The 14510-nt window shown below is 42.1% G+C and overlaps 1 protein-coding gene across 7 annotated transcripts in view; it reads right to left on the bottom strand.

Moving 5' to 3' along the window:
* Positions 1 to 14510, bottom strand: part of LOC122550039 (sickle tail protein-like) — a 710262-nt gene that overhangs the window by 30885 nt on the left and 664867 nt on the right. For all 7 annotated transcript variants that reach the window (XM_043690462.1, XM_043690463.1, XM_043690464.1 and 4 more), the window contains 2 exons: positions 12539 to 12696; positions 2692 to 2835 (listed from right to left, as the gene is read on the bottom strand). In XM_043690462.1, the coding sequence (XP_043546397.1) occupies positions 2692 to 2835; positions 12539 to 12696 (302 nt within the window). The remainder of the gene's footprint in view (positions 1 to 2691; positions 2836 to 12538; positions 12697 to 14510) is intronic.

Here is a 14510-nt window from a genome sequence, read left to right as displayed (position 1 = left end):
TCCAACTCCCCTCCTCCAAGTCCCTCCTCCCTACCTTTTATCTTCTCCTGCTGAACACTCTCTGCTCATTCCTGAAGAAGGGCCTGTGCCCGAAACGTCGAATCTCCTGTTCCCTGGATGCTGCCTGACCTGCTGTGCTGTTCCAGCAATAAAGTTTCAACTTTGATCTCCAGCATCTGCAGTCCTCACTTTCTCCTGTTAAAATGTTATGCCAACTATGTTTGTCAGCTGAGTCAGTTGAATAGTTTAACCTCCCTACCTAGCCTATCAATTTTATACCAGTTACCACTGAATCAAATTTGCTAGCTGAAAGCAAATACTATTTAAAAATAAGCATGCCCATGTAAACTTATTTCTACTGTATTCTCTTGTTTTCAGTTAACTCCATTGCAATGGATTTGATTGTTCATCTATACATCAGAATAATTTCCACCACACTATGACCTGAGACACGACTGCAAAATAAAAACATTATCAGCTGCTGAAATAGCAATGTTACTTTAAATCTTCTAAAGACCCATCATGAAAAACAGTATAAATGATTTTATGCATAAATACAATGACAATGTTTCTCATTTTATTAATTTCAGGATAAGTTGCTTTTGTTTTGCCCCTTTGATCTCCTCCATGGACTAACTGAGATCGATCACTTCTCAGCCTGTTGTCAATGCTATTCCCAAACTACCTGTCTCAAAGCAACCTTCTCCAATTTTTTTTAGCTCTCTTTATTCCCACGTTCTGTCTCTTCTACCAGGTGCAGTCCACAATGCTAGAACTGACCCTGGGAATTTGAAAACCTTCTGTCTAGCTTTGGATTTCGATTATGCAGCATCAGATTAGAACATAATAGCGCAGAACAGGGCCTTCGGCCAATCTGCAAAACCAATCTAAAAAGCCCACCTAACCTACACTATTCCATTGTCATCCATATGCCTATCTGATGACCATTTAAACGTCCTTAAAGCTGGCGAGTCTACTACTGTTGGAGACAGTGCATTTCGTGCCCTTACTACGCAGAGTAAAGAAACTACCACTGACATCTGTCCAATATCTATCACCCCTCAATTTAAAGCTAAGTCCCCTTGTGCTAGCCATCGCCATCCAAGGAAAAAGGCTCTCACGGTCCACCATATTTAATTCTCTGATCATCTTATATCCCTCTATTAAGTCACCTCTTAATCCTCTTCTAACGAAAACAGCCTCAAGTCCCTCAGCCTTTCCTCATAAGACCTTCCCTCCATACCAGGCAACATCCTGGTAAATTGTCTCTACACTCTTTCCAAAGCTTCCACATCCTTCCTATAATGCGGTGACCAGAACTGTCTGAAATAATCAATGTAGCTGCACCAGAGTTTTGTGTAGCTGCAACATGACCTCATGGCTCCAAAACTCAATCCCTCTACCAATAAAGGTTAACACACCATGCACTTTCTTAACAACCATATCAACCTGGGCGGCAACTTTCAGGGATCTATGCACATGGACTCAGATCTCTCTGCTCATCCACACTACCAAGAATCTTACCATTAGCCCAGTATTCTGTATTCCTGTTGTTCCTTCCAAAGTGAATCACCACACTTTTGTACATTAAACTCCATTTGCCACCTCAGCCTAGCTGTGCAGCTTATCTAAATCCCTCTGGAGTCTGTAACATCCTTCAGCACTGTCCACAACTCCACCAACCTTAGTGCCATCTGCAAATTTACTAACCCATCTTTCTACATCCAGGTCATTTATAAAAGATGACAAACAGTGGACCCAAAACAGATCCTTGCAATACACCACTAGTAACTGAACTCCAGGATGAACATTTCGCATCAACCACCACCCTGTCTACTTTCAGTTAGCTGATTTCTGATCCAAACTGCTAAATCTCCCTCAACCCCCATGCCTCTGTATTTTCTGCAATAACCTTACCAAACGTTTACTGAAATCCATATACACCACATCAACTACTTTAGCCTCATCCACTTGTTTGATCACCTTCTCTAAGGACTCGACAAGGTTTGAGAGGCATGACCTACCCTTCACAAAACTGTGTTAACTATCCCTAATCAAGTTATTCCTTTCTAGATTATAAATCCTCTAATAATCATTTCCAAAACTTTACCCACAACAGAAGTAAGGCTCACTGTTCTATAATTACCAGGGTTGTTTGTACTCCCTTTCTTGAACAAAGTGACATTTGCTGTCCTCCAGTCTTCTGGCATTATTCCTGTAGACAATTACAACATAAAGAGCAAAGCCAAAGGCTCTGCAAACTCCTCCGTAGCTTCCCAGAGAATCCTAGGATAAATCCCATCTGACCCAGGGGACTTATCTATTTTCACACTTCCAGAATTGCTAACACGTCCTCCTTATGAAACCTCAATCCAGTCTAGTCTAATAGCCTGTATCTCACTATTCTCCTCGACAACATTGTCTTTTTCCTGTGTGAATACTGACAAGAAAAATATCCTTTTAATGCCTCTCCTATCTCTTCGGACTCCTAGACTTACAGTAATGTTTTCTAGCTAGTTGGTCTTATCGTTAATGTCTAAATTATCCATAACCTCAGATTCATTATTTGCATTGCAAAAATGCTGAGTACTCCAGGAAAAACTTTAAGCAATTTGACATCTGCACTGGTTTCTTAAACAGGTTACAAAAAGTTTTTGCACTGTTTTATTTCTACTGATAATTATTATTTACCTGTAGTTCTGCCATTATCCGGTCTCCCTCATCCTCATCTTCCTTGACAGCAGAAGCTTCTACTGGGGCAGAAGTCAAAGCCAATTCTTTCACTTCCACAGGACTTCTTGGTGACTTCAGGGGTGCTGAACTATTCTCTTCAGGCTATCAAATAATAAAAATGACAATGTTCTATTGGAAATTGCCACATGCAACAATCTTACTCGAAGACATTAAGAATGACTGGTATGGAAAGTATCACACAGGTGCAGGAGGTGCTGCTCTTCTGAAGTTAGATCGCAGGTACACAGTACTGCAACAAGTTGCAGGAGCTTTACTCTGCATCTAACTACACCCAACTCTGGATGTCTGAACTGGATGTGCTTACTCCAGTTCACCAGTTCCTACATATCTTTGCCTAACAGCACAAAATGCACAGCGGAAAACAAAGAAAGAACATTTCAAAATGAAAACTCTCTCAATCATTTTACACATTACCATATCTATGACAGTTCTATGGTACACTCCAAAAATTCAACAAATCTATATCCTGAACAAAATGCTGAAGTTAGAAAAAATGGCCCAGAAACAGAAAATACTAGAAAGACTCAGCAGATTTGGCAGCATCGGTGAAGAGAGAAAAACAGTGATCATTTCAGGTCAATGGCCCTATATCAGTAGGTTCTAGTGTTGGGTCATCACCCTGGAATACTAACTTGGTTTCTTTCTCCACGGATGCTGCCAAACATACATTACTACAGAGGATGCTACAAACATTAGTCATAGAGGTAGTCAATGTTACCCCATTGCTTAAAAAGGATAACAGGGATAACCTTGAAATTACAAGGCTTTGAGCCTCAGATCAGTGCTGAGAAATTATTGGAACAGATTCTCAGGGACAAGATCTATATGTATTTTGAAGTGAATGGACTTATTAACAATAGACGGTATGGTTTGTATGAGAGAGGTCATACCTCACGAACATGATCGTATTTTTTGAGGTGACAACGAAGATGAAGGAAAAGCAGTTGTTGTTGTATACAGGGACTTAAGTAAAGCCTTTGACAAGGTCCCTTATGGCAGACTGGTACAAAAGGTGAAGTCACATAGTATCGGGGTGAGGTGGCAAAATGGATACAGAACTGCCTGAGTCATAGGAGACAGAGTGTAGTGGTGGAAGGATGCTAGTGTTGTGACTAGTGGTGTCCCACTGGGATCAGTCCTGGGACCTTTACTGTTCATGGTCTACATTAACGATTTGGAGGAAAACAGTCTAATTAGTAAGTTTGCAGATGATACAAAGATTGAGGGAGTTGCAGATAGAAAAGAGGATTGTCAGAAGACACAGATCAGTTGAAGGCCTGGCCAACAAAACAGCAGGTGAAGTTTAATCCAGACAAATGTGAGGTGATGCATTTTGGAAGTTCCAGTACAGGTGGAAATTATACAGCGAATGGCAGAACCCTTAGAGTATTGATATGCAGAGGGAACAGGGTGTGCAGGTCCACAGATCATTAAAGGTGGCAGCGCAAGTAGGTATGGTAGCAATAAAAGGCCTATGGCATGCTTGCCTTCATTGGCAGGGGCATTGAGAAGGATAGACAAGTTATGTGCAACTTCATAGAACTTTAATCAGGCCATACTTTGAATATTGTTTACCGTTCTGGTCACCATACTACCAGAAGGAATGTGGATGCTTTGGAGAGGGTACAGAGAAAGGTTTACCAGTATGTTGCCTGGTATGAGGGATTTTAGCTATGAAGGAAGGTTGGATTGACTGGGTTTATTTCCACTGGAATGCAGGAGGTTGAGAAGCAAAAAGACGTGCGAGGCAGAGAGTGCCTGGAATTCACCATCACAGGTTGTGGTGGAAGCATACACAAAGGCAGTATTCAAGAAACACCTGGACAAAAACATGAATAGGAAAGGAAGAGAGGGATATGGATCCTGTAAGTGAAGACAGTTTTAGTATGGAAGGGCAAAACATGTTGGCGCAGGCTTAGAGGACTGAAGGGCATACTCCTGTGCTATATTGTCCTTTGTTGGTAAATCAGGAAGGAGGGAGAGGGGAGATTGGTGAAATTATAAATCATTAGGGAAGTGATACTGAGCAAACAATGGAAGTGCAAGCTGACAAATACCCAGGAGTGAGTGACTTTATCCTAGAGACTTGAGAGGTAGCTAATACAAAAGTAGATGTGTTGGTGTAAATCTTCCAAATATCACTAGATTTGGGAAACGTTTCATTATGCTGATAAGCAGAAATATAAGGTACCAATTTATGAAGGGAGGAAGACAGAAACTGCATATCCCTGTTAGTATGATGCTGTCATGAGGAAAGTATTAGAATAGATCATCTAGGAGTATATGGCTGGGCACATCAACAGAAAAACTCAAGATTATTATGAAGGAGTCAGTATGGTTGAATGCAAGGGAAATCATGTTTAATTAATTCATTGGAGTTCTCAAAGAAGAAACTTGTGCTGTATATAAAGGGGAACCACAAAACATATTGTACTTTGATTTCCAAACGTTTCCATCAATAGAAATTATGGAAAGTGACAGCTCATTGTGTAGGTGGTAACATATTGACATGGATAAAAGGTTTGTAGGTGGTGCTTGAAAAGCACAACTGGTCAGGCTGCATCTGAGGAGCATAACATTTCAGGCATAAGCCCTTCATCAGGAATGAAGCTTGTGGGCCGGGGGGCTTAGAGATAAATGGGGGTGGGGGGGTGGGGAGGGAGCTCCAAATGCAATAGGTCGATAAAAGGTGGGGGAGAAGGTGATAAGTCAGAGAGGAGGGTGGAGCGGATAGTTGGAAAGACGATGGACAGGTCAAGAGGGCAGTGCCAAGTTGGAGGCTTGGGACTGGGATAAGGTGGAGGGAGGGGAAATGAGGAAACTGATGAAATGCACATTAATCCCATGTGGTTGTAGGGTCTCAAGGCAGAAGATGAGGTATTCTTCCTCCAGGTGTAGGGTGGTTAGAGTTTGGCGATGAAGGTGGCCCAGCATCTGCGTGTCCTTGGTGGAGTGGGAGAGGGAGTGGAATTAGGAAAATGAGCAATGAAAAGGATGTTAGGAGTCTTCAAGTGATATAGAAGTTCACAGAATCCCAAGTGTGGAAGTAGGCCATTCAGCTCATTGAGGTGACTTAGTTGAAACACGCAAGATCCTGGAGGGACCTGACCAGGCAGATATTGAAAGTGTGCTTCCTTTTGTGGGACTATCTAGAACTATGAGTACTGGTTTAAAAATAGGGGGCTTCCCATTTAAGACAGATGAAGAAATTTTATTTGCTTCCAGACAGATGAGTCTCTTTGAAATTTGCTTCTCCAAAAAGGGTAGTGGATGTAAAACTTTTAAACATTTTTAAAGCAGAGGTAAATAGATTCTTGATCACCATGTGGATAGAAAGATTATCAAGGGCATGCAGGAGTGTAGAATTGATGTTAAAATCAGGCCAGCCATAATCGTATTGACTGGTGGATCAGGCTTAAAGGGCTGAGTGGCCTATTCTTATATATGTTCACGTGTAGGCGAAATTTATAGTCGACAAAGATAGGTAAAAAAATATGTTGCGAGGCTACATGAGGGGGATACAGATGGACATAGGTTGGGTGAGTGGATAAAATCTGTCAGATGAAGTACAATGAGGAACATGGAGAGGAAAACATTAGTAGAAAGAATTTTAAAAAAAAAAGAGTATTACGTCAACAGAGAATGACTGCAGAATTCTGAAGTGCAGAGGCATTTTAAGTCTTTGTGTGCAGGAGTCACAATGTTAACTTGCAGGTACAGCACATAAGCAAGATGACTGATTGGATCAGGGGATCAAAGGTTCTAGGGAGAATGCAGGACAATAGGATTGAAAAACCTATTAGCCATGGTCGAATGATGGAGGAGACTTGATGGGCTGAATGGCCTAATTTCAGCTCCTATGGTCTTACGTTAGCCTTTATTAATAGAGGAATTGAACAAAAATGAAAGGAGATTATGCTTCAGTTATACAGGGCATTGGTGGGAGCATATCTCAAATATGCTTCACAGGTTTGGTCTCCTTATTTGAAAGGTCTAAAATGCAAGGGAGATGGTTCAGAGGTGGTTTACGAGATTAATATCTCGAATAAGCAGATTGTCTTTAAGGAATAATTGGACAGACTGGGCCTATTGTTACTGGAGTTCAGAAGAGAGCCAGCAACTTGATTAAAGGATATTAACAGCCGTTACAAAGTTGACATAGAAAGGATGTTTCTTTCTGAGTACAGAATTAGGGAGCATCCTTTTAGGAGAGAGATGAGGATAATTTGGAACTCTCTGCCTCAGGATAGAGTTGCGATGGGGTCACTGAATATTGCTCAGGCAAAGGTAGATGGGTTTGCATTAGGAAATGGAATCATAGGCTATTAAGAATAGATGGGAAAATGGAATTCAAAACATAAACATGACCTTATTGAATGGCTGAGGGGCTCAAGGGACCAAATGGCCCACTTTTGCTCCTAATTTATATGTTTCAATGTTTTGACATTAACTGGATCTCTGTACATTGAATGCAGATATTAAGCGAGAGAGCTACCCAACTGGTCTAAGGAGCAAGGTCTTGCGTTATGGAAATATTCAGGTTTTTCATTTTTGAATGCCATGGTTTTCAATCTTATCCTGCTGTTTACATATTTGATGTGGTGTGATAAGTGAATAGATTCCTAAATCTATAATAGAAAAACTGCCACTTCAATTTGGAAGCTACCCTTTTTGAGGTTGAGCATTCACATGACAGCTTGAGAAGGAATGAGACACACTAACAAATTTCCATTTTCCACAATTTTTCAGACCACTGTCAAGTGCAATATTCACAATGAAAACCAGCTTTGCACAAACCTTTTTCAGTAAAACCACTTGGAAAAAGCTGAAGCAAAATTGATTTCATTTGAGAGGAGAATCTGTTAGAACAACAGTTAACCAACTTTGGATGTCAGTGTATAAAAAGTCAAAACTATATATGCATAAGTGCAAGCCTCAGTGTTTGTGTGGTAAGTGTATTGTGTAGTAACTGCACTATTATGGTTCCAGCTTTGGCTCACAAAACTGGTGAATTGCAAGCCCTGGTCAGCCATCTGTTTTGCTTTGGCATTCCCACTGGGCAGTTCCTTGGAACCTGGCCTTCTTATCCAGAGTTGATACTCTGTTTAATTTGATTATTTTAAAACTTGGAGAGAAAAAGAGTTATGTTTCAAGTTCAACGTAACTCTTCTTGGGATCCCAATCTGAAGAAGAATCATATTTGACTTGAAACATCAACTCTGGGATGGATTTTATAAGTAGTTTGGGCCAGGATCTGGAAAGGTTAGAATTAGGGTTTGCCACAGATTTTTCAGGACAAATTATGTTTAACTAACGGAGTTCTTTGATGAAAGTTAATATTTCAACCTTCTGAAAATCCCTGCCTTCAATGAAAGAAGGAAAACTAGCATCAACTCAGAAGATATGATGCAGCAACAAAAATAATCAGCCAATACATCAAGACGTGCATGAAAAAGATAATTTAATCTAATGAAGTGACATCTTGCCATGCTTCTGTTCAGCTAGGGATAGGAAAACCCAAAAAGATGTGCCCCAAATATGCAACCTGTTCATTAAGATGGCGGTGGAATAGGACACTCCAGCCGGAGCTTGTCTGCTCCACCCATTCTTTTTCTTTATTTTCTCCCTCTCTCCTCTCGGCCTCTGACACCCAGCCCCAGCTTCTGAAGCAGGCTCGGCAATTGGCAGCCCAAAACAGTGATCACAGCAAATGGAGCCGGTCCATTGGTGACCAGCAGCCCGAGTGGGAACACTGCAATCAGAGCAAGGAGGCCAGAGCCAGCAGTAGTCAGTAGTCAGACCATGTGGAGGCCTCCCATGTTGTTCTGCAGCAGAGAGACTTTGGAGAGAAACTGATGTTTGTCTTTTTAATTTTGCTTCTTGTTTTTCTGATCTATATAATTGTGCTTATACTGCGTATAGCTGTAACATTTTTTTTCATTTTTCTATTCTGTAACTAAAGATTGTACCTAGGTACCTTTGTACCTAAGATGGTGACTTATAAACTTTTCACTGTACGATGAGTACGTGACAATAAAGCAAATTCAATTCAATTCATTACATTAACGTGGTGTACAAGGATTTCCAAGAGGCATTCGAGAAGGTGCCACAATACAGACTTGTGGGCAAAGTTTGAGCTAAAAAATTTGGAAAATGGAATTGGCTGAGTGGCAGGAAACAGTAGTGGTGAACAATTTTAGAATTTTAAAACGTTTTTAAAGGAGTTCCCCAGAATTAATGTTAGGAATTCAGTTCTTCCTCATAATATATTAAAGAGATTAATGAACAGTGCAAAATTTCAAGAATTTGTGGATGACATTTGGGATGGCACAGTGGCTCAGTGGTTAGCACTGCTATCTCACAACACCAAAGATCTGGGTTCGATTCCAGCCTTGGATGACTGTATGAATGGAGTTTGCATATTTGCCTTGTGTGTTTGGGTTTCCTCCCACAGGCGAAAGACATGCAGGTTAAGCAGATTGGCTATGCTAAGTTGCCTACAGTACCTTGGATGTGCAGGCTGGCTGGATTCGAGTCAGAGATGTACAGCATGGAAACAGACCCTTCGGTCCAACCCGTCCATGCCGACCAGATATCCCAACCCAATCTAGTCCCATCTGCCAGCACCCGGCCCATATCCCTCCAAACCCTTCCTATTCATATACCCATCCAAATGCCTCTTAAATGTTGCAATTGTACCAGCCTCCACCACATCTTCTGGCAGCTCATTCCATACACGTACCACCTCTGCGTGAAAAAGTTGTCCCTTAGGTCTCTTTTATATCTTTCCCCTCTCACCCTAAACCTATGCCCTCTAGTTCTGGACTCCTCGACCCCAGGGAAAAGACTTTGTCTATTTAAAGTTTGAGAGAAGATTTGTAGCTCGGGTGCTCGTTGTTGTGGTTCTGCTCGCCGAGCTGGGAATTTGTGTTGCAGACGTTTCGTCCCCTGTCTAGGTGACATCCTCAGTGCTTGGGAGCCTCCTGTGAAGCGCTTCTGTGAGGTTTCCTCCGGCATTTATAGCGATTCAGAGGTACGATACTTTGTCTCACTGTTTTTTGTGTCTCTTCTGTCAGTCCATTGTTCCTGACTGTGCATTCTAGTGCTGCTAGGAACTCTGCTGTCTTGGCATCCCTGTGGTTGTAGTTGAGTTCCTTGGCCAGTATTGTTCTTTCCGTGTCTGTGAGCTGTCTGTGGGAGAGGTTTCTAACCCAGGTGTGTGTTGTGGTGTCCTCTCTGTTGTGTGTTAGTTTGGCCATTTTTTCCTTTTAGTGCCGTTTTCTTGCGGTGTATGGTCCTGTTCTGTCCTATAGTGACGGCCTGTTCTATGGTCCAGGTCCATTCCTCTTTGGTGGTTTTTGAAATTAACGATTCTGGGGGCGCAATTTATTGTCTGTATTTGTGAAGTCTGTTGTGAGCGTCTGTAATCATTACCGGGATCATCCCGAATCCGTTCTGTCTGGCTGTGTCCCTGGCTTGTGGGTTGTTGACTTGTGGTCTGTATCTGACACATGGTGGAAGGATTCTATTCTTTCGGCATTCATGCAGGAACCGGAGTTGTTCGTATCACTATAAGTCACTATAAATGCCGGAGGAAACATCACAGAAGCGCTTCACAGGAGGCTCCCAAGCACCGAGGATGTCACCTAGACAGGGGATGAAATGTTTGCAACACAAATTCCCAGCTTGGCGAACAGAACCACAACAACTTTGTCTATTTACCCTATCCATGCCCCTCAATTTTGTAAACCTCTATAAGGTCACCCCTCAGCCTCCGACGCTCCAGGGAAAACAGCCCCAGCCTGTTCAGCCTCTCCCTGTAGCTCAGATCCTCTAACCCTGGCAACATCCTTGTAAATCTTTTCTGAACCCTTTCAAGTTTCACAACATCTTTCCGATAGGAAGGAGACCAGAATTGTACGCAATATTCCAACAGTGGCCTAACCAATGTCCTGTACAGCCTCAACATGACCTCCCAACTCCTGTACTCAATACTCTGACCAATAAAGGAAAGCATACCAAACATCAGCTTCACTATCCTATCTACCTGTGACTCCACTTTCAAGGAGCTATGAATCTGGACTCCAAGGTCTCTTTGTTCAGCAACACTCCCTAGGACCTTACCATTAAGTGTATAAGTCCTGCTAAGATTTGCTTTCCCAAAATGTAGCACCTCCCATTTATCTGAATTCAACTCCATCTGCCACTTCTCAGCCCATTGGCCCATCTGGTCCAGATCCTGTTGTAATCTGAGGTAACCCTCTTCGCTGTCCACTACACCTCCAATTTTGGTGTCATCTGCAAACTTACTAACTGTACCTCTTATGCTCGCATCCAAATCATTTATGTAAATGACATCATCCCATGATTAGCCATCGGAAATGCAGAGATACAGGGGAGGGGCTAGGTGGATGCTCTTCAGAGGGTCGGTGTGGACTTGATGGGCTGAATGGCCTGCTTTCACACAGTAGGGATTCTAAAAATAAAGTGTTTCCTGAAAGAATGAAATAGTTAGAAATAGTATCTTTTTCTTTATCGGTATTATTTTCGATTTGTTTGATAGTAAATGTGACAAAAGTGGGCCTATTTTTGTTCTTAGATAGTGTTTGAGAGAAGTAGCACAGCCAGGACCATCTTCAATATTTATAAACCTTTAAGACTACTGGTAATTTATTAATTGGGAAACTCTAGATATAACTGTTGCTGAGTCGTGTTGGATACGTTTATTTCCACACTTTAGATTTAGATTTAGATTTAGATTACATTACAGTGTGGAAACAGGCCTTTCGGCCCAACAAGTCCACACCAACCCGCCGAAGCGCAACCCACCCATATCCCTACATTTACCCCTTACCTAACACTACGGGCAATTTAGCTTGGCCAATTCACCTTACCTGCACATCTTTGGACTGTGGGAGGAAACCCACGCAGACACGGGGAGAATGTGCAAACTCCACACAGTCAGTCGCCTGAGGCGGGAATTGAACCCGGGTCTCTGGTGCTGTGAGGCTGCAGTGCTAATTGGTATGAATTGTGACACTGTATAGGTGCTTAGGCAAGATGAGTGTGGTGCTGGAAAAGCACAGGAGGTCAGGCAGAAGGAAAATCGACGTTTCGGGCAGGAGCCCCTCATCAGGAACTCTCCTGACTAAGGGCTCCTGCTCAAAACGTCGATTTTCCTGCTCCTCGAATGCTGCCTGACCTGCTGTGCTTTTTCCAGCACCACTCTAATTTTGTCTCTGATCTCCAGCATCTGCAGTCCTCACTTTCACCTGTATAGGTGCTTACACTTGCTAATAGAATGGTAGGGTGTTGCAGCTACATTACCTTCTCGAGATGGTTCTCAAATCCAGCTGGGGAGTGGAGAGAAATCTTCAAGCAAAGATTCCCACAAGGGAGCAAGAAATAGATTTTGTCAATACTTTCAGACAGGCCTAATGGCCAACCAAAAGAAACAATGACTGAATTGTGAGAGCAGATTACTTGCAAATTCTGTATGAGAGAAAGATGAAACTACACAACAATGGGGTTGAAAGTACATCTGATCAGATGTTACAGACTTAACAGGAGGTAATTATAGTTCGTTTTGAGAGGATCCCTGCAGTGAAAGACAGAAAAATAACAGTTCGAGTCCTCATCTATGTGTGATATATAGATACTCAATAGAAGCATCTGTAACTGGGTTGAGATTACTTTCATGCATCAGGAATTTCCCCACCCTGTTCAATCTTTAATAAATAGTTCGATTCACAGAATTATTTATTACCCAAAAGCAAATACCTACAGTAACAGGGTTGCCTTCTTTCCTGGCTGTAAATATAACTTCTCCTGATCTTGTAGTCGTCAGGCCAGAACCAGGTGGATAGAATCTGCGAGGAGGTGGAGGTGGTGGTGGAGATTTCATGGATTTCTCATTTCCTTGTTCAGGCAGTATTATCTCTTCTGCAAAAGACAACGCAGAATGTGTCATTATACTAGATTCAAAATACTTCAAAATCAGTACTGACTGCAAGTAGGCAGATTGATGTCAAGAATCATCATCCAGGGGTCAGACTAAAACAGGCTTAAATATTACCCTTTTGTTGTTGTCAGGTCTTTAAAGATTTGGAAAATAAGCAGTGCTGTCAGTATGCTGTCCTTTGCATCACCGGTTCTTGAGATTATTTCAAACCTTTATTTACTTCCAACTGAGGTAGATATTAAAGGAAAGTAGGGTAATTTTATTTAATGACACTTTATTACTTACAGCACAACTTGTTACTACTCTACTCTGAACCCTATCCTTTAATCACTTATTATTTCTGTGAACAGGTCAGTGACTTTGGTGTTGACTGTTCTTAGATCGTGTTCAGGAAAATTTCCTCCAGTCCAACAAGATCTGATACTTCGAAACAAAGGGGGCTAAGCAGATTAAGTGTCAGTGGGGGATCAATTCAAAAACAGTAACCAATGAATCATAAGAAAAAGGAAAATGGGCAATGCAGAGTGAGAAGTAGTAATAGAATTGAGGCTCAGTGGTTAGCACTGCTGCCTCACAGCACCAGGGACTCAGATTTGATTCCACTTTTGGGCAACTGTGTGTGCAGTTTGCACATTCTCAGTGTGTGTAGATTTTCTCTGGATGCTTCCGTTTTCTCCCACAGTCCAAAAGTGTGTAGCTGAGGTGGATTGGCCATGCTAAATTGCCTATAGTGTCCAGGGATGTGCAGACTGGGTTAGCTCTGGGTAGTGAATTCTGGGTTGAATACTCTTCAGAGGGTTGGTGTGGTCTCGATGGGTTGAATGGCCCACTTCCATACTGTAGGGATTCTATGGAACATAACTGGAGGAGAGCCAACTTCAGCAGGACAAAAACAGTTAGATTAGATGGATTGGAGCCAAATGTTGACCAGAGATATGGTAGTTTATTAATGGTCTATCTTCAAAGAGGGCACAGTCAAAGAATATGCCCTCAAAATGAAAAGGTAGGATAAACATATAACAAACTTCACGGATGACAAACGAGTTAGAAATTAAGTAGAAAAATTACACTTACCACAGAGGACAGGAACAAAATAGAATTGAGAACCAAGCTGAACACAATGCTCAGCAGGGAAGTGAGAAAACAAATAAGAGCAGCACGGTGGGCGGCACGGTGGCACAGTGGTTAGCACTGTTGCCTCACAGCGCCAGAGATCCGGGTTCAATTCCCGCCTCAGGCGACTGACTGTGTGGAGTTTGCACGTTCTCCCCGTGTCTGCGTGGGTTTCGTCCGGGTGCTCCGGTTTCCTCCCACAGTCCAAAGATGTGCAGGGTCAGGTGAATTGGCCATACTAAATTACCCGTAGTGTTAGGCAAGGGGTAAATGTAGGGGTATGGGTGGGTTTGCTTCGGCGGGTCGGTGTGGACTTGTTGGGCCGAAGGGCCTGTTTCCACACTGTAATGTAATCTGTAATCTGAAAGAGGGATTTTGAATAAGACTGGAAGCCAGCAAAGGAGAATCCCAGTCTTTTTAGGCATATGAATAATGAAACGATGTAAAAAAGGAGCAATGCTGATTAGAGACCAAAAAGGAGATTTACACTTGCGGCTGAAGTATTAAATCAATATTTTGCATTGTTTTTAAACAAAGGAGCAGACCTTACCCAGGCCACGGCACTGAGGACAAAACTCAGTTAGGTGAAGGGTTCAAAGCTGATAAGTAGAAAACATTAACTAAGTTGTTGGCACTTATAATTGACAAGATATCTTGCCCAGAGGAGATATGTCCAATTATC

Source organism: Chiloscyllium plagiosum, chromosome 5, assembly GCF_004010195.1.
Source record: "Chiloscyllium plagiosum isolate BGI_BamShark_2017 chromosome 5, ASM401019v2, whole genome shotgun sequence".
Classification (NCBI taxonomy): domain Eukaryota; kingdom Metazoa; phylum Chordata; class Chondrichthyes; order Orectolobiformes; family Hemiscylliidae; genus Chiloscyllium; species Chiloscyllium plagiosum.
This window is presented reverse-complemented; position numbering and strand designations above follow the sequence as displayed.